The following is a 19,552-nucleotide window of genomic DNA, read 5'->3' as shown; positions in this document are numbered from 1 at the left end:
GTACGCCTGAGCTCCGCTTTGTTAGCTCTTATCTCGATCAAGTTGCAACCGAGCAGGGTCAGCTCTCCATCTTTTGCGCGGTCTATATTGAGCACCTCGTCTAAGTTCAAACAAGCGCGGCGTGGGATTGCTGTACTCCGCACTTTACAGTAGCTACTCATAGCGAAAACTATGCAAGTCGCGAAGGGGTCGTCGAAGGCCATGTTCGAGACAACCTTCGTCCTTCAATACTCCGTAGAAGCTGAGGCCCCCCGCATTTGACGGATTATCCGAGCGAACCAATCAGCTTGCGCGGCTGTGTCGATCCCGAGGCCCATATCTATGACCTCGGATGCGCATGGCGTAATGCGCTGGGAGGAGGTAGGCGTCGTGTGGGAACTTGGTAGAGTTGATTCTGCACTTGATGCTACCACCGGAGCTTATGTAGGAAAGTGTATTGGGTTGGTTGCAAGAGGGATAACTTGTGCAACGACAGCATGATACATAGGGCTATCTTTCATATTGTGCTACTGCTGACTTGAGAAAATAAACCATAACTTGTATGTATATAATCATAAATGCACATAGATCGCAACTGAACTAAAATGATGGGCTTGTATCTCTAGATAACCATTGCATACATACGCCACCAATGCCTGAAGAAAACATCCATTATTTTGACATAATCACGACTCGTCCCTGCCCAAGCAAGCCAACGTTGCCTTGAGCTCGCTGACAATCCTCTCTTCCAACCGGCTCTCAGCTCCAGAGGCCGCATTGATGGGCTTCTGACGAACCATCTCTACCTCCTTCTCGGTCGTAGCAACAATGCGCAACCGGAGGTTACCTCGGCGTTCGATTAACTCTTCTATGTCCTCCTTGATTTGTGCTTTGTCCCACTTCAGTTCCTGGATGGCTTGCGCATCAACACCGATGCTTGATCCTGCTTCGCGAAGACGGCCTAGGATAAACGAGATAAGGGCGAGGGAGTAGGCTTCAGAGGCCATGTTCAGGCTGATCCTGTGAGCGGATGATGCGCTCGCGGTACGCGCAGAGGCAAAGGATGATGCCGCCCGTTTAAGTTGGCCCTCGAACTGGTTGAGGAAGGCGGCAACCTCGGGCGCCGTGCGGATGACGTGGTAAAGAAGGTTTAGGCATAAAGGGAGGATGCCGCCTGTCCACATGGTGTATATTCTTGGAACAGGGTCGAATGGACCGAATCCTTTAGGTTGACGGAGCACATTCGTTAGGCGGGAGTTGGAGAGCTGGCTCAGGACCCCCTCCACGGCAAGGTGCTCGGCCAACATAGGTATGGTAGATAATTTAGCAAGGAAAGAAATGCTGATTTCCCCATAGACAGGGTCACCTGCAACGGCTAATTGATCCGACCACGAGAATAACGATGTCGCGTGTCGTACTGTATCGTTGTCGGCAATGTGGTATACAATGTGCTCATACAAGCGATCGACATTCTTCACTTGGAGCGAGCTTTGCAAAATCGCCGTGATGATGGCAAAGTCTTTGGGTGTGCATTTCTCTGGTTGATCATGCAGGTATGATGTTAATGACCTGAAACCTTGCGCGACCACAATCTTCACAATCTCAACGACGATCCCCAGGTCGGACGACAATTCCGCCTTCCTGGTATGGACTTCAGCCGCTACCCTCGAGCTGGTGTCAATGTGGAATTGCAAGGCTAAGAAAAGGGTATTCAGGAGGGACCGATAGTATTCAGAGTCGTCGTTGATCAGTGCATCTTCATACGTGGGTCGCCGACTTCGTAGAGACTCCCATACTACCTGAAGCAGGCCGAAAAACTCGGCGCCCTTTGCTCCCTTTTCAACGAGGCGTTGCAGAAGGTTTTGCGCAAAATCAACCCTCGTTTGCTGAATTCGCTCAAAAATGGCCTCCTGAGGGACTCCATTCGTGTTGGCCTCCAGGCAGCTCTTCACAACGGAAGCCATCGTCTTCTGGATTTCACGCTCTGAGATGAAATCCGCGCAGTGTTCAATGGCGAAGAACTTCCAACTGTTCAGGAGGCTCTGTAGACGGGATATTGTTAGCTCTTATCAGGGCCATTTAGAGCGTTCGTACATACCACTTGCGCTTCAACCAAAGACAGGTTAAGATTGGCGCGTTCAAACTCTTCAGCGAAACCTTGATTTTTTGACCCTTTCCACGCAAAGTCGTAGGAAAGGAGCTTTTGACCCAGCTGGATATCATAATAATACTCTCTCCCTAGAGTACGTGGCTGCAATGATGTCCTTTTGAAGTCATCAAGTTTACACCCTGAATACCTGCTCTCAAAGTTTCTCTTGAGGTTGGCGTGCAAGGAGCCATTATAGCCAGAGACATCAACAGCACTCTTGGCGTACCAGGATACAAGCGGAAGCAGGGTTTTGTAGAAATTCTTGTCCTTCGCGTCTTTGGCCGAGTGTAAATATACAGCGCAAAGATCAGCAACGACGGCGGCTATCCGGGTGGCAAAGATCTGGTCAGCGCTGGGAAGCGACGATATGTTTAGCTTGGAGACGTAGTTCACAAGGCTCGTAAAGAAGTTGGCATGTTTCCTTAGCTCCGGGGTTGCCCAAGGCCAGTGTTCTTGGGCGTTGGAAACAAAGTCGAGAAGTGAGAGGGCGACCTGGGGAGAAATTTGGTCGATACTCGAGAGCTTGTCGAGCGCCATTTGTAAAAATGGCGTGCCTCTGGCAGCGGATTTATCTGTTTTCTTGAGGGATTCACGGGGAGAAGAGCCTGTGAGGATATAGACAGCAAGCCACTGTTGCCGTTTGCTAACCAGAGTTGTCAGCAAGCGCCACACAGATAACTGTAGATTTGGGTCACTGAGAGGTTTGTCAAATCGAGACAGAACGTCGAGGAAAAGACGTGACGATTCGGCTCCCAGGTGACCAACTAGTGATGGTGGTTCGTTGCTAGAGTCTAATGCAGCAGTGGTAACCAGGGTGTTCAAGAGCGAGAGGGTGGGAAGTTGATAAGGGCCATGAAGCGCATATAGCTTCACAAGGACCGGCGTGGCTTTGAAGAGCTGTTCCTCCAGTAGGGATGGCGGCAATTCGGTGAGCTGAGCTGCCTGTAGTAGCCTTGCTGACAGCTCCAGTGTGGAGATAACTTGTTTTTCAATTAGGTTCAAGAAACGGAGATATAATGTGGGAGGAGTTTGTAGGCCATCGATGATCAGCCGAAGAATGGGATTGAAGGGCAAATCGCCCGCGGACTGTGGTCGAAGGACGTCCAAAATGTATGTGGCCGACGACGAAAAGACGCCGGTAAGTTTCGAGTCCAACTTGCCGTTAGCAGCATCGTTCGTACCAAAAGCATAGTAGATTATTCTTTCGAGCACCTGTGCGATCGCCGTGGTGATCTCAAACTTTTTCTCGGGAGCGTTGAATCTCCAATTTCCATTGCTGTTATACACCTCGACCATGACTCGAACATAGTTGAGCAAAATGCCTCTCATAATATGTGATGGAACTCCCGATGTCCAGTCCGAAACAATACCTGCCTTGCCAGCTGGGCATCGCCTCAGGACAGCGCGGGACATTGCGTCGTCAACAACAGCTTCAAATAAGCGTATAGATGCCAGTAGAAATGGGTATTCTCCAGATGTCACCTCCGTGGCAGATACGATCGCAGTCATCATGCCACCTTTCCCATCGCTGCCAAGCAGGCTGCTTCGAGACAGCAAGGGCCACACCCTGTTCGGTAGAACTGCAACGAGTGCGCGAATGAAGTGTACACAAGCGATCGCCGACTCGACTACGCCTTCGGAGGCAGTTCTGGAGCTGACACTTTGGAGGTTCCGCTCAAAGATGTCAAAAACAAGACCAATAATGTCGGTCTGGCCGAAAAGACCATCACTGGCCATTTCTAAAATGCTCTTCGCGGCGGAATCATCGTTCCCGCGGCCCTGGGTATTTGTGGATGCAATAATAAGATCCGTGAACAACCATATTGTTTCTGCAACACAGTCATCTCCGAACTCTTCTGAAAACCCACCATTAACGCTCCACTCCTGGAGTCGGCTTCCAAGGTAGCTCAGGCAGGAATATCGGTGCTGCCACATCACGACAGCAGGCCTAGACTCTGAGACAATCTGACCCACTGTTTCTGAAGGGAGCTCCGATGAACCGGTGACGATGAGAGCATTACCGAGTACTTGTCGGGTTTGTGTCTGTTTCCGCAGGGTGGATTCAATCATTGGTAGAGGTTCGAGGAGGCTAACGAAGTTGGCGTCTTCGTCCTCCCGAATGGTTTCATATCCCTGGAAATGGTCTGGAATAACCTGAGTGAATGACTCCATGTTTTCTAGCTCGTTCAAGATTTGAGGGAATCCCTCTTCGTTGACAAGATCGGCGCTGAGCAGAGCACGGCAAAGCTTCAAGAATGGCACTGTTTCGTAAGGAAACCTTGAGCGTGCAACCCGTAAAACGCCGTTCATGAGGGGCTCTTCTTTCATGAAAACAACCCGCGGATCGTTCGGCGACACCGAGGACGAAGCCAAAGGCCACGCTGAGTTCGACAGAGGTCCAGCCAAAATGGCCAAGACAGACTGTACAATCTCTGGAGAATAATCCATGTACATCAACATAGACCGAACGAGGTCTAGGAGCGCTGTGCGAGCCCAACGATTGGTCATTATATCATCAACAGCCGACGATGGTCCCATTTTCTGGGCTAGAATGATAATGGTGTCAAAGGCAATGCTCTTCATCGCATCCGAAGTGAGAAGCGCAATTGACTCGTCAACAGTGAATCGTGGCGTGCGAGCAGCTTCGAGGAGCTCCTCAAAGAGTGATATTTCAGCGCCGCGACCGCTGTTTGAGTGTGGCGTGTTTGACTGGAAGGAGTCAACGGCGCTTTGATATTGCTCCATCTCGCGGGTCTCTTTATCACTGAGAGCTAGTTCTCCCATGGTATGTAGAAGAAGGCCCCATGAGAACGCTGCCGGACTTGCAGTCCTCGATTCAAGCCCGACGGTCGTGAACAATTCGTTGATCTGGCCAATGTCGTCTTTGGACAAAAAATATGGGAGCTTGGAGGACGTGTTTTTCTTCTCCTCATCACCAAGAATGGTGGGAATGGAAAAAGAAAGCTTCAGGAAAGCAAGGGTGATCAAGCACACAAAGCCTTGAAGGGGTAAAAGGAGCTCTACAGGGTTTTCACATGGCTGCTTTGATGTTAGCATGATCGCAAAGATAGAATCAAGGCACAACTTACGGCCTGGAGGGATTCAAGGAAGACGTTGTCAACCATTAGACGGAGCCAGGACAGAAGGAGGTCTGCAGGAGGAATTTCTGTTGACGTCTGAAGCTGCATGAACAGACTTTGGAGTAAATGCGATACCTCGTCCACAATGGTTGTCCTCCATAACTTTTCAAGTTCCTCGCTGCTCTCAGCGGCGTCCAGCCAGCCACCTTCACCATCGAGAGCCTGGAGGCGTGTCTGTATACCTTTGATGCATTCCTGAGCGAATGTATGCGATTCCCTCCCCCTAGCTTTACCCTTGAAGATAGATCCGCCCAATTTGCAGAGGTCACTGGAACCACCCGGCTGTTGTTGAGGTGTGGTAACCTGACCGTCGCTATCTAGAAATAAAGACAAAAGTTTGCTAGCTGTTTTGACAATGTGACTTCGTTCAGATAGGTAAGCCTCTCGAAGGCGCAAGCGCCTATTCTTCTCCGAAACAAACTCCGCGTCGCTGTTTTCATTTCCGGGTTTGGTGTTAAAAATCTCAGCGAAACTCGGCCCTGCCAGTGACACACGGAATGTATCAACCCCAGCTGCTCCTTTCAAGCTGGTAGCTTCCTCATCAGCGAGTCGGCCTAAGAGGCGCGAGGCAGGGCGACTTTGCCATTCCAGGACCACAATTCGAAGCGCGTTGACCTCGTCGATCCCAGCATTTTCACTCAGCCAAAGAGCATCGGCTTTGATTTCCTTCAAGTCATAAGATGCCTGCGCATTCGTCTCCGCATGAATCGCTGCCGTTTTCGTCTCGAACTCGGATTTTGTCTTGGCCGACCGCGAGGGAAAGACGCTTCCGCGGTTCAAAAGCAACTGGGCGCTATCTGGGTGTGACAAAAACGACTGGAAGACACAGGTATCATCGGTGATGTTTTCGGAGTCGCACGTGTAGAGGAAGACTCTCTTCCAAGACCTGGGAGTATACGAACGTTAGTAATTGAGTCCCAATGTACAGCGAATGCGCCCATACAAAAGCTGGACGTCCCCGGAGAAGCACTTGTCCAGGGACGGGAAATAGGCTTCCGGAACGGGAGCCATTGGCGGCACAGCTATATCATTATAGGTAATCAATAGATAAAGCAAGCGGGAGGAGCTTGGAAAACTCCTTATGCCTGGAACCGGCGAAAGCGCGTTGGGCTAGAGCTCGACAGATGATGATATCGCAGGAGCACTTTTTGGGTTTGGCTGGAGGTCAACAATGAATACCTATCTGGGTCTAGCGCCCAGGCGGTGAGCACAAAATTTGTGTCGTTTGTCAAGATAGTCCGTTTAGGAAACTGATCGGATCGACCCCACTAATCGTGGCGCTCGGTCGAGTGACTCTTCTCAGCAGACAGGGATCAGGATATTTGATCTGCTGCACAATCGGTGACTCCGGTGAGTTGGCAAGCAAGGTGAGTGAGCAATCCAGCCATCTCTCCTTTCCCCCGTTTTTCTCTTTCAATCTGCCATCCAGTATCGCTTACATATCCCATACAAGACTCGACAATGGCAGACTCCGCGCTCGTCGACCACTCCCCGCACCATCCCACCAAGGCGGCACGACTCGAGACCGCTTCGAATGTCATTCTCATTGACAACTACGACTCCTTTACGTGGAATGTTTACCAATACTTGGTCCTCGAGGGCGCAACAGTCACGGTCGTTCGCAACGACGAGATTTCTTTGGAGGACCTGATTGCTAAAAAGCCGACGCAGCTGGTCGTCAGTCCTGGTCCGGGCCACCCGAAGTCCGATGCGGGTATTAGCAATGCTGCAATCCAGCACTTCGCAGGCAAGGTACCTATCTTCGGTGTGTGTATGGGCCAGCAATGCATCATCCACTCGTTCGGCGGCAAAGTAGATGTTACCGGAGAGATCCTACATGGCAAGACATCGGTCTTGAAACACGACGGCAAAGGTGCCTATGAAGGTCTTCCCCCTTCCGTGGTCATCACCAGATATCATTCTCTGGCCGGAACGCACTCCACCGTACCTGAGTGCTTGGAAGTGAGCTCTTTTGCTCAGTTGGGCGAGGATGCGGACAAGACCGTCATCATGGGTGTGCGGCACAAGCAGTTCGCGATTGAAGGTGTTCAGTTCCACCCCGAAAGTATCTTGACAGAACACGGTCAGACGATGTTTAGAAACTTCCTTAAGCTCACTGCCGGAACCTGGGAAGGCAATGGAAAGAATATTGCTCAGGAAGGCCATTTCACCGCTGCTGCTCCGAACCCCCCGAAGGCGACTAAAAAGGTGTCCATCCTGGAGAAGATCTATGATCATCGGAAGGCGGCTGTTGCCAAACAGAAGCTTATCCCATCGCAGCGCCCGTCCGATCTTCAGGCTGCCTACGAGCTCAATGTTGCTCCGCCACAAATCTCGTTCCCTGATCGTCTTAGACAGTCAGCATACCCCTTGTCGTTGATGGCAGAAATCAAGCGCGCATCTCCATCGAAAGGACTCATAGCAGAGCACGCCTGTGCCCCTGCGCAAGCGCGGCAATACGCCAAGGCTGGCGCCAGTGTGATCTCGGTGCTTACTGAGCCTGAATGGTTCAAGGGCAGTATCGACGACCTACGTGCTGTGCGTGCCAGTCTAGAGGGAGTGACCCACAGGCCTGCTATCCTGAGGAAGGAGTTCGTTTTTGATGAGTACCAGATTCTGGAAGCTCGCCTTGCTGGTGCGGATACCGTACTACTCATTGTGAAGATGCTTGACACCGAGCTGCTCACAAGACTCTATCGTTACTCTCGGAGCCTTGGGATGGAACCCCTTGTTGAAGTCAATACACCAGAAGAAATGAAGATCGCGGTTGACCTCGGCGCTCAAGTCATTGGTGTCAACAACCGAGACCTAACCAGCTTTGAAGTTGATCTTGGCACCACAAGCCGGCTCATGGACCAGGTACCCGAGAGCACAATTGTCTGTGCGCTCAGCGGTATCTCCGGGCCCAAGGATGTGGAAGCTTACCAGAAGGATGGCGTGAAAGCCATTCTTGTCGGAGAGGCCCTTATGCGTGCTTCGGACACTGCAGCATTCGTTGCCGAGCTTCTTGGAGGAAGCTCGAAGAAGCTCCCCCTACAGTCGCAACGCTCTCCGTTGGTCAAAATCTGTGGTACAAGAACCGAAGACGGTGCGCGCGCGGCTATTGAATCTGGTGCTGACTTGGTGGGCATTATCCTCGTCCAAGGTCGGAAACGTACTGTTCCCGATGATGTTGCTCTGCGAATCTCGCAACGAGTGAAGTCAACCCCACGTCCCATTCCCTTGTCTACGGAAGTTCCTCAAGGAGACACCAATGCAACTTCTGTTGACTATTTCGACCATTCCGCCAACACCTTACGGCACCCCACGCGTGCTTTGCTAGTCGGTGTGTTCCTCAACCAGCCGCTATCATATGTACTAGCACAGCAACAAAAGTTGGGGCTTGACGTGGTTCAGCTGCACGGGTCCGAACCGCTTGAATGGTCTAGGTTAATCCCAGTTCCTGTCATCCGCAAGTTCGGTCTTGACGACTTCGGCATTGCTCGACGGGCATACCACACGTTGCCGTTGCTGGATTCTGGAGCAGGGGGTTCTGGGGAAGTTTTAGACCAATCACGCGTCAAACAAATCCTAAACTCTGACGAGGGGTTGCGAGTCATTCTAGCAGGTGGTTTGGATCCGAACAATGTTACTGAAATCATCAGACAGCTTGGCGATTCGGGGCATAAGGTGGTCGGGGTGGATGTCAGTTCCGGAGTCGAGTCAGATGGTGCTCAGGATCTTGATAAAATACGGGCGTTTGTTCAAGCAGCAAAGAGCCTTTCTCAGTGATATATATCAGTTTCAGCGTTTATCTGCAGGAATCAACCCATTTCGGCCTCTCTCTTCTATACCTCATTCAAAACTCACTTTCTTCCGTCGCGTTGATCATCACGACTTTTAAAGTATAATTCTCTATTCCTCCTGTTTGCGATGTGGTCTAGATAGTATATAGCTCATGTATCTCTCTCGCCATTTATATGCTATGCTACCTTGCCCAAGAGCTTCCTCCTGCATCAGGTTTTACTTCGTACAAGTAGTTTTCGCCAACTCGGCCACGGTTCACATCAAGTCTTCAGACGATTCATAATCTTACTCTTGAAGCTCTATACCAACGGACTTCTTAGCTTTAACCTTACAGTAAGGTACATATCTCACTCATATCTGCAATCTTTTCAGTACCAACCTCACATCTTCTCTTCAAAAGTTTACTGCCATCTCCAACTGAGTCTTGAGTGCCAGACTATTCATTTTCCAGGCCTTTTACACATAGCCAACCTCTTGGATTCTTCTCTCTCTGAGCTCTTCATCCGAATATTCGCATGGCTAAACGCCGAATTCTCTAAACCCTTCTCATAGGCAAATCTCTCCCTCAGACCCCGGCCACGATGGGGAAAACATTCCAGAGGATTCACGCCTCATCCGTGGGAAGTTTCGGAAAGGACACTACCAAGATCCCAAGATGGATTACAGCAAATGGAGGAACCTACTCTGACGATGTGGTCGACGGATTGACCCATCTCATCGCATCGAAGGACGCTTACATGCGAAATGCTCCAGCTGGTATAAGCTAAACTATATCCTGAAACACTTCCGGCTATCTATATGTGCTGATGATAGTTTTTGGCAGTGGCCCAAGCGAAGGAGCTAGGAACCGTCAAGATCGTCTCGTACGATTGGATAGCGGAATCGTTGCTCTCAAGAACTCGATCTCCTCGCCCTGCAAAGGAATACCTATGGGTAAATATCTTGAAGGGTGAGAAGAAGAAAGGCTCTGCAAAGAAGGTTCAGGGGAACAAGGGACAGGCCCGACAGAGTAAGAGTGCAACCGCCTCGAAAGGCCAGTCGGAGGGCGACAAGACCGAAGAAAATGAGGCGGAGGAATCTCAGAAGAAGAAAGGTGCATCAGCAAAGGAAAAAAGGGCGAAGCTGGCAGCCATTAAAAAGAAGAGGATGAAGACTGCTTCCGGTAAGTTCTTGCTTGTCCACCTTGATGCTCGCGCGTCTTTGGTCACCAGACTCTTTGCATATTTGCGCCTCGACCTATTCTCTGATGCTAACTGAACGCAAGGCAAATCTCAAGATCCGTTTGATACTAAACGTCGTACTCCCAAGGCCATATCCGTTGCGAGTAGATATTCTTTCCCTATAATGTGCGGGCTAGAGCTGGAACTGAGTGTGACTCCTGTAGACAGCCACCGTCTCTACGAAGCAGACGATTTGACGGCCTACAGCGCAACGCTGGTCAGGCCTTCAGGCACTATCCAAGGGGCTAGACATACCGTTCAGCTGAAGGTTAGTGTAGGCAGCTTGTCTTTTCATCTATGACTCGAAAGCGAACTTACTAAAGCTCCCCAAATAGATCTACGAGACCATCAAGCCCCCTCACAAATACGCAACGCACATCAGACTAACTCGCGGATTTCGCGGCGGGCCAGCACAGACCGATTTTCTTGCTCCTCTGGGCAGCGACCTCGATACTGCTGTGACAGCGTTCAAGTTCTTTTTCAAGGAACGGACGGGGAAAGATTGGGAGGACAGGCTGAGTGGGATTGCACCGGATCCGCAAAAGGACGAAGATGGGAATGTAAAGCCACCGCACGAAGGTTGGTGGTGGTATGACAATCCGCCTGTTTCATCGTTGGCCAGTCTTTTTCGAGATGGAGAGATTTAGTTTTGGATATGCTTGCCATGGCTGCGACTGCGATGCCCTAATTGAAAGTCGGTGGCGCTCAGCGAGGATCTCCCGAGGTCTGCGGCATAGTATATACCTTTGGCAACAAAAAACGTCTACGCTTCAGCTTCGCTTCTCTTGGTTTGGTCTGAAGGTTTTATTATCGACTTGGAAACTGCTGACAAGTGATTTCAAGATATGTTTATTGGTTTCTCAAGTATGCCACAAAGTTACATAATTTGACGAGGCATAAATCTCGTGATTATATTCTTCTAGTTGGGTATACAAAAGTAACCATGATTGCCTAATGAGTGCTCCTTAACACCGAATACGCCGGCCAAATTTTTTCTCAAATCTTCATAACTTTGATCCACAATGCACAAAATCGCCCGTCTAGAGGTAATCCTTCTTCCTAGACGTCCTCGTGTATTGTGTAAGCGCCCATTCCACATCACCACTTGAACCCTTCTCCAGCGAGCCTCCCCTAATCTCGAAGAGTCTCATTGTCATCCGTGGCCCGACTTCCGCTAGTTCGACATCCTTGTATCCAGTCTTGACGAAAACGTGGTGCCGGACCTCAATGCTGTCCTCCTTGTTCACAAAGGTGACGACGCGGTTCCCAATCTTTCCGGATTCCACGCGTTCCCGTGGAGGGAACAAGTGCTTCAAAATTTGGACCACACGTTCGCCCAGTCTTGTCTTGAATCCCTCGAAGATAAGGTGCGGGTAACTCTCGGATACAGTGCCGCGGGCAGAGTTGGGGATATCAGCACGGAGAACAACGTTATGCAGCGAGAAGCTGGCCGTCGGGCCATGAGGAAGATGTGAGATTGTCATCGCAGTCGGGGTACCACGGTGTTCGTGTAGAAGAATCATATCCGTGAGACCGGCGGAGTTTGCGCTAGTGACGAGATCAGGGAGAACTAAGTTTCCACGGTTCAAACGAATAGAGGTTGGCAGAAGCAGACGGACTTCTTTTGCGAATGTCCCTAGACGCACCGAAGGATTGCGGGAGGTCGTGACAATTGGCCGAGGATCGACGATGCCGGAGGTGAGCGCATATTCATCGTCCAAGTCGAGGAGATCAGAGTCCTTGTTCTTCTTGTCTGCAGTGGGTAATGATTCATCATACTTGAAGTCTTCCCGAAGATTTTTGTCGTTTGCGATTGAAGGATCGAGCTGTTTGCCAGTCGCCAGGGACTCCTTCAGCTGTGCTCGTTTTTCGGCGATAGAGGCATCGCGGAGTTGCAGAGCTCTCCGATAGAGATAGTCTCGACGTTCACGGGCTTGACGGCGCTGTAATTCAAAATTTGGGTCAGCAATCCTCCCAAGAGTCATGCATCATGTAGCGTATATACTCACAAGCATTTTGTCACTGGGCGCAGAAGTGAAAATAGTGAATGAAGCAGTGAAGCGGGCAACTTTTTTTCTGCCAGCTGCAGTTTAGGTCCGGAACGCCACCCGCACTTGTGGGATTTGGTGGGCGAACTGCCCGATAAAGCCGCAATCCCAATCCACTCTCGACTCCAAGCAAGAGAGTGCACCAAGGATAGCCTATCTCTGTGCTTTTCGTTTCGGGGCTCAGTAGCTTGGGGGACTAGGAGAAGCGCAGCATTAGTTTACTGGTAAGTATCTTATTGCCTGTGCCGAATGCCATACTAAGATGTTGTATCTAGGATCATTCTTGCCCCTCTGTTGTGCCACAGTGTTTCCGTGGAAGACGCACAGGGGCTTTCCTTCCTTCAATACAATAAGACGAATCGCCCTACTTGACGTTCATTGATTGCGAACTGATATTGACCGACCCCCTCGATTTCGTGGGAGTACCGTGAGATTAAAGTTGGAGCGGACTGTAGGTCCGGAAACGTCAGTGTTCTGTGGGCTGTCGATTTTTCGTTATCTCTGTGCAGACCTTCCGTGAAGACGTTATTTTCCCAAAAGCGCTCGTTCGACTTGCATTGAAATGTCGGCCTCTGTCGAATATCAGGCGGCTGGGGCGGAGTCAGAACTGGACCGAACAGTCGGAGGGCCGCGCCGCAGGAGACATGATGATGACGATGAAGGCGCCGATAACTCAGAGGATGACGACTTGGAGAGCACAACTAGCGGGCCTGCCAATAAATCAAAGTTCCAAGGGGTGTTGGAGGAGGAAAAAGAGTTGGCCCCGCATGCGTGCGCGTAAGCGTTCCTATTTACTGTCTTCCATGCCGCTTTTCTCTACTGGTGTCAGGGAAATGATCACTAACCTGTCTTTTTTTTTGATCTATAGATACTGTGGTATACACAACCCAAGCAGCGTTGTCAAATGTTTAGCTTGCAGCAAGTGGTTTTGCAGCGCCCGTGGCAATACCTCTTCGTCCCATATCGTGAACCATCTTGTCCGTGCTAGACACAAGGAAGTACAACTACACCCGGAGTCGTCGCTTGGTGATACTGTTTTGGAATGCTATAATTGTGGGACCAAGAACGTTTTTCTTCTAGGGTTTATTCCCGCCAAATCCGATACGGTCGTCGTCCTCTTGTGCCGTCAGCCATGCGCCGCCATGCCTTCCTCTAAGGATATGAACTGGGATACCTCACGCTGGCAACCTCTGATCGAAGATCGCTCGTTTTTGACTTGGCTCGTTGCGGCTCCATCCGATCAAGAGCAACTTCGAGCTCGTCATCTGAGCCCACAGATGATTGCGAAGCTAGAAGAGATGTGGAAGGAGAACTCTCAGGCGACAATTGCTGATCTAGAAAAGGCCACGGCCGTGGACAATGAACCCGCACCAGTTCTTTTGCGCTACGACGATGCGTTCCAATACCAGAACATCTTTGGCCCGCTTGTTAAGATTGAAGCAGACTACGACCGGAAACTGAAGGAGTCCCAGTCACAGGACGGCCTGATTGTTCGTTGGGATCTTGGTCTCAACAACAAGCACTTGGCTAGTTTCATCCTGCCTAAGCTCGAACTTGGAGATGTGAAATTGGCGGTTGGAGATGAAATGCGCTTGAAGTACTCTGGCGAGTTGCGGCCTAAGTGGGAGGGAGTAGGATATGTTATCAAGATCCCAAACAACCAGTCTGACGAGGTTACCATCGAATTGCGCGCCAAGGGTGATCATAAATCGGTGCCCACGGAATGCACGCACAACTTTACGGCTGATTACGTTTGGAAGTCGACCTCTTTCGATCGTATGCAGCTTGCTATGAAGACATTCGCCGTTGATGAGATGAGCGTTTCCGGCTACATCTTCCACCGACTCTTGGGTCACGAGGTCGCAGCTGCACCCATGAAAACGCAGATGCCCAAAAAGTTCAGCGTTCCTGGACTTCCCGAGCTCAACGGCAGTCAGATCAATGCTGTCAAGAGTGTGCTCCAGCGACCTCTTAGTCTGATCCAGGGCCCCCCCGGAACTGGAAAGACTGTTACCTCTGCCACCATTATCTACCACCTTGCCAAGCTCAATGGTGGTCAAGTTCTGGTTTGCGCGCCCTCCAACGTCGCCGTCGATCAACTCTGCGAGCGTATCCACCGAACTGGCCTCAAGACCGTTCGTGTCACGGCCAAGTCTCGTGAGGATGTCGAATCACCTGTCGGCTTCCTGTCTCTGCACGAACAAGTCCGTCTCAACGATAGCAACATCGAGCTCATCAAACTCAACCAGCTCAAGGGTGAGCTTGGCGAATTGTCGAGCCAGGATGAGAAGCGCTTGAAGCAACTTACTAGGGCGGCTGAGCGTGAGATTTTGAACAACGCCGACGTCATTTGCTGCACCTGCGTTGGTGCGGGTGACCCTCGTCTCGCGAAGCTCAAGTTCCGCACTGTTTTGATCGATGAATCTACCCAGTCTGCCGAACCCGAATGTATGATCCCGTTGGTGCTAGGATGCAAGCAGGTCGTCCTTGTTGGTGACCACCAGCAGCTTGGTCCTGTTATCATGAATAAGAAGGCGGCCAAGGCTGGTCTTAACCAGTCACTTTTCGAGCGACTTGTCATCCTGGGATGCTCGCCAATCCGTTTGAATGTTCAATACCGTATGCACCCATGTCTCTCGGAATTCCCTTCCAATATGTTCTACGAGGGATCCCTGCAGAATGGCATTACCTCATTTGATCGCCTTCGTAGGGAGGTTGATTTCCCTTGGCCTATTCTTGACAGCCCCATGATGTTCTGGTCGAACCTTGGAAATGAGGAGATATCAGCATCGGGAACATCTTACCTCAACCGTACTGAGGCAGCGAACGTGGAAAAGATTGTCACTCGCTTCTTTAAGGCTGGCGTGCAACCAAAGGACATCGGTATCATCACGCCTTACGAAGGACAGCGCAGTTACATTGTCAGCTCTATGCAAGCAACTGGTACTTTTAAGAAGGAACACTACAAGGAAATCGAGGTTGCTTCAGTCGATGCCTTCCAGGGTCGTGAGAAAGACTTCATCATCCTTTCTTGCGTTCGTTCCAACGACCATCAAGGAATCGGTTTCCTGAGTGATCCTCGCCGTCTGAACGTCGCGCTTACTCGTGCCAAATATGGTCTGGTGATCCTGGGTAACCCCAAGGTGCTTTCGAAGCATCCTCTCTGGAACTGTCTCCTGCAGCACTTCAAGGAACGACACACATTGGTAGAAGGGCCTTTGTCTAACCTTCAGGAGTCACTCATCCAGTTCAGCCGTCCCAAGCAGGCATACCGAGGACCTCAGCGATTTCAGATGGCCTACAACCATGTGTCCAACGTCACTAGCGGATTCATGAATGGAAGGAATGGCCACCGGAACGAATTTCATGATACCGGCTCCGTGGTTGGCTACATCCCTGATGATGTCTCTTCTGTTCACTCCTCGGCACTTGGTGGCGTTGGCATTCCGTCTGGATACCCCCCTATGTTCCAGCAATTCGCAGATTCGTGGCCTTCTCTTCCCGGGGCTCGCCGAGCCAACGGGAACAGAGGCAAGGGCGCGCCTAGCATTGCTGGAGAGTCAATCGCAGCCACAGAGTCTGATATTACTGGCAGCATCATCGATGGAAAGGGTCCTGAGCATGGCGGTGTCAGCCTCGCTGGTCTGAGTATTACTGACATGAACAAACAACCCAGTCTAAGCCAGTCCGATAGGTTGAAGCGCTACGTGGAATCCGGAGCTCGTGAGCTTTACAAGCCTGGTGTTCCCGATAACGGGAGCATTTTTGGAGGAAGCTCTGCCAGCATTCGTGTTACTCGCGGAATCCCCGGCCACATCCACGATGACGATGACGCCCGAAGTGTTTCCACAGCGTTTGCCAGTCAGATCGGCGGCAACTATGATTGAGCCGGGTGAAGTCGGAATTATCCCATAATCCAAACTGCCACCAGGGTTGAAACCTACCCTGCGGCTTGGAGGACAGCTGTTTTAGCAGTCATTGGGCCATCCGGAAGGGGGCTGACGTCCTGAGTCCTGAGCGTCCACCCAACCCGTTTGTGGTGCACGTCTTGGCGGTCTCAAAAACACGACCTGTACAGAGTATCTCATCAGCAATGCCGGAACGAAGTCTCCCTGGGACTGTTCGTACGGCGGTGTCACATTGATAATATTATCACAACTGCCATATTTCCGAACTCTAGACCGAGTGCGGTTGTCTGCGCCACGGAAAAGATGACGGGGATGGGACTTGGGTCAAACGCCTCACGTCGGGTTTACTTTCAGCTGTTTACTTCGCCTCAGGGGATGGCAGCTAGGATTTCGAGAATCTTCTCCAGCTTACGTTTGCATCCAGCCGGTCTTTCCGGGCTTCAACCTGAAGCAGATCTTTGGCGAGCTAAACAGAAAATCTACAGTCGTCACCCCGGTGATCTGAATTATTTGCGTTCTGTTTCGTTACACCTACATGTTTTAGATACTTGATGGCGTTGCTTCACTATTGCACCAGCCTTGTGATAGTCTCAAGGATATGGTCCACCATAGAACTGTGTGCAGCAGGTCCAGCAATGCTGGCAGGTTTATCGAAAACAATACTGTCGTTTAGTCAGAATCAATACTATCCCTCGTTATCCCGTCTTTAGACTAATCAGGCATCAACGTATATCATGGCGCCCATAATCAGATCTGCATTAGGGCTCTCTCTAGCCACGATCCAGCTGTAGGCCGGCTTAGATGACCCGATCTCGCCCTGCACGTTTAACAGGCCAAAGTCTACACAGCCACGCCAGGGCCACCTGTTCTCGAATCAGGGCTTCAGACCCGCCTGCAGCACGCGTAACCGATCGTCTAGGATTACCGAAGCGACGTGGAACAGCTATCGAACTTGTATATCTGCAGCTGCGCCACGCTTTTCGGCCGTGATCGCCCGAGCTTAATGCTGCTGCCAGTTTACAATTTCTTGCTTAGCTGAAGCAATCTCTACGATCGTCTATAAAATGAAGATGCCTGCTTGGTATTTGTCCGCAGCTTCCCTTGAAAACCGTTGAAAGCCTCAAACTATCCGACTTTTCTCCGCATTTCTATCTTTAGCTATATTGAACTGAAGGACCCCTTACGCCGCGTGTCGCTGAGATCTCCAAGCGACTGAATGATATCCCTGATATGCTTGTTCGGGTAAGATTTGGCGTCAGGCGAGCGCTGTCCACTCGGTATAGCCAGGCTTAGCAGCTTCAGGCAGGCATGCAATGAAAGCAGTCTGGAGAGTATGCTTCTCAAGAGGTATGGACTGATGGAAACAAGGCATCCTATCTCAGAAGCAGGCTCTACTACGTACAAAGAGCATCATAGTCAATTTCAGGTAAAGATAAGCAGGATCTAGCTTGATCAAGGCTTGTCTTGCGCCAGCTGTGCTACTCCGATAGTGGTTTGGCCGCATAAATCGGGCGAGCAAGCAGGAATCTCCCCGCCGAGCTCGGTGAACTTGGGTACCTAAGGAAGGGCAGAAAATAACCAAAAGTGGTAAGATTCAAGAATACGTCAACGCAGCTCATGATCCACCGCGCATGATGTCTGTGGATTTGGCAATGCAGCGGTGATGCTGCGATGCTGGCAGTGCTGGTGTGGCTGCGTCCACGTGATCGCCTAGTCTTATTGGTCGGTGCCTCAGACCGAGGTGGCGGAATGATGCCTGAGGGGCCTGGCCGAAATAATCCAGTTGGTGGCCTTGGCTCCGACTCCGATACCTGATGGAGTAAATGACTCACATTTGCAGCCTAAATGATGGCAAAGAATAGAAACGGAGGACATCTGTGCCAATAAATCATGGCAGCAGTGCCGCACAGTGAGAGAAAATACAAATACCCAGCACAAACTCCGTCGGGGACACCGCAGGGATCAATCGAGTCATCCGTTGCTTCCGGATTATTATTGTTGAGAGTGGCGTCGCCAAGCCCATGCTTAGTCAACACTCGTCTCGCTGCCTTGTTAGCACCTGAAAATTTCGGCACCCCCCCGTTTCCTAGATTGGGTCCTGCAACTACTCAGTCCTTAGCCTCGTTTACACCGAGTATAAGTATAACAACGCGTTTCGCCATCGATTTTTTCTCGTGCGATCGCCCACATCAACGACTTTTCCAACCCTTTTCCCACTGTTTCTCGCTGGTCGTCTCGCGACCACTTAACCCTGGAGCAATTCCTCGCGCCTCCCCAGCTCAATCCACGGCGGGGTTCTACCGGTAACTACGATATGGGCGACGGCTCTGATTATCCTAGCCCAAGAAGCGAAGGTGCTACGGGTCCGACTGCTGTTCTTGTCGCCGCGCAAGACCCTCTTGTCCCTGTTCAGAAGATGGACAATGAATTGTCACCGAGTTTCATGGAAGGGGCTCGTCCGCGACTGTCGGTGAGACGAGCGCGCGATCCGCCCAAGAACGCCGTCGGACAGATTTTCTGTGACCACGCAGAGTGCCAACCGAGCCCTCCTACATTTAGACGTCCTTGCGAATGGAAGTAAGTACTATTTTCTGTTTCTGTCGTCGAGTTATCGTGCCGAACATGAGGCTAACATGACTGTTTTCTTCAGCAAACATATGGACAAGCACGATCGTCCCTATAAATGCATGGAACCTGGATGCGACAAAATTCAAGGCTTCACATACTCGGGGGGCCTATTAAGACATCAACGTGAAGTCCACAAGAAGAACGTCAACGCCAAGAAACCGCTCATGTGCCCCTACCCTGACTGCAACCGAAGCACAGGGAACGGATTTACGCGTCAGGAGAACTTGAAGGAGCATCTTCGCCGGCGCCACATGCATACCGAGAACGGACACGCACCAGATCTGGCGATTGGACCATCACCTGATCTCGATGGTGCCACGCCTGGGAAGCGGAAGCGAGATTCCCTTGACAACCTCGATCCCAACACCGATCCTGCGATCGCGTTCCCAGAGGAAGAAGAGAATGGTGTGGACCTGCGAGGCGAACTCAAGCGACTACGACGCGAAGTTCAAGAGAAGGACCGCCGGTTGCAAGAGCTCGAGCGTATCGTAGCTGGCTTGCAGCAGGTCATCCCACCGCCGCCAACCGCTGTCAGCGTCACCCAGTGATGATGATCCCCGATCGAATGTTGTTCACGTTCTGCTCATCTCCGGCCCCCTGATGTTTTCTTTTTCTGCGTAACGTGGTATGCTTTCATCGTCAACTCTCCTCTGCCGCGTTTGCATTGCAAAGGCGTTGTTGCTCTTCGTCATAA

General features: G+C 51.0%; 6 protein-coding genes across 6 annotated transcripts; 4 read left to right on the top strand and 2 right to left on the bottom strand.

Moving 5' to 3' along the window:
* Positions 1 to 665: 665 nt before the first annotated feature.
* DSM5745_01625 (nucleoporin) lies at positions 666 to 6,279 on the bottom strand (the record flags this gene model as incomplete). Its single annotated transcript, XM_026743641.1, has 4 exons — positions 666 to 2,021; positions 2,078 to 5,167; positions 5,218 to 6,154; positions 6,212 to 6,279. The coding sequence occupies 4 exons, from the start codon at positions 6,277 to 6,279 to the stop codon at positions 666 to 668; spliced, it is 5,451 nt and encodes a 1,816-aa protein (XP_026606804.1).
* A 450-nt stretch (positions 6,280 to 6,729) lies between these two features.
* On the top strand, positions 6,730 to 9,039 carry DSM5745_01624 (bifunctional anthranilate synthase/indole-3-glycerol-phosphate synthase; the record flags this gene model as incomplete). Its single annotated transcript, XM_026743640.1, has 1 exon — positions 6,730 to 9,039. The coding sequence occupies one exon, from the start codon at positions 6,730 to 6,732 to the stop codon at positions 9,037 to 9,039; it is 2,310 nt and encodes a 769-aa protein (XP_026606803.1).
* Positions 9,040 to 9,635: 596 nt separating this feature from the next.
* DSM5745_01623 (BRCT domain protein) lies at positions 9,636 to 10,921 on the top strand (the record flags this gene model as incomplete). The annotated part of the gene is made up of 4 exons (XM_026743639.1): positions 9,636 to 9,810; positions 9,878 to 10,216; positions 10,319 to 10,542; positions 10,610 to 10,921. The coding sequence occupies 4 exons, from the start codon at positions 9,636 to 9,638 to the stop codon at positions 10,919 to 10,921; spliced, it is 1,050 nt and encodes a 349-aa protein (XP_026606802.1).
* A 393-nt stretch (positions 10,922 to 11,314) lies between these two features.
* DSM5745_01622 (snoRNA-binding rRNA-processing protein IMP4) lies at positions 11,315 to 12,289 on the bottom strand (the record flags this gene model as incomplete). The annotated part of the gene is made up of 2 exons (XM_026743638.1): positions 11,315 to 12,217; positions 12,284 to 12,289. The coding sequence occupies 2 exons, from the start codon at positions 12,287 to 12,289 to the stop codon at positions 11,315 to 11,317; spliced, it is 909 nt and encodes a 302-aa protein (XP_026606801.1).
* Positions 12,290 to 12,884: 595 nt separating this feature from the next.
* On the top strand, positions 12,885 to 16,209 carry DSM5745_01621 (putative regulator of nonsense transcripts; the record flags this gene model as incomplete). The annotated part of the gene is made up of 2 exons (XM_026743637.1): positions 12,885 to 13,099; positions 13,191 to 16,209. The coding sequence occupies 2 exons, from the start codon at positions 12,885 to 12,887 to the stop codon at positions 16,207 to 16,209; spliced, it is 3,234 nt and encodes a 1,077-aa protein (XP_026606800.1).
* A 2,335-nt stretch (positions 16,210 to 18,544) lies between these two features.
* Positions 18,545 to 19,406, top strand: DSM5745_01620 (putative C2H2 transcription factor; the record flags this gene model as incomplete). The annotated part of the gene is made up of 2 exons (XM_026743636.1): positions 18,545 to 18,807; positions 18,881 to 19,406. 2 exons carry the CDS (start codon positions 18,545 to 18,547, stop codon positions 19,404 to 19,406), a joined length of 789 nt encoding a protein of 262 aa, XP_026606799.1.
* Between the last annotated feature and the right edge of the window lie 146 nt (positions 19,407 to 19,552).

This window comes from Aspergillus mulundensis (assembly GCF_003369625.1).
Source record: "Aspergillus mulundensis strain DSM 5745 chromosome Unknown scaffold_1, whole genome shotgun sequence".
In the NCBI taxonomy this organism is placed as follows: domain Eukaryota; kingdom Fungi; phylum Ascomycota; class Eurotiomycetes; order Eurotiales; family Aspergillaceae; genus Aspergillus; species Aspergillus mulundensis.
Note: the sequence above shows the minus strand (reverse complement) of the source record. Positions and strands in the feature narration are given on the sequence as shown.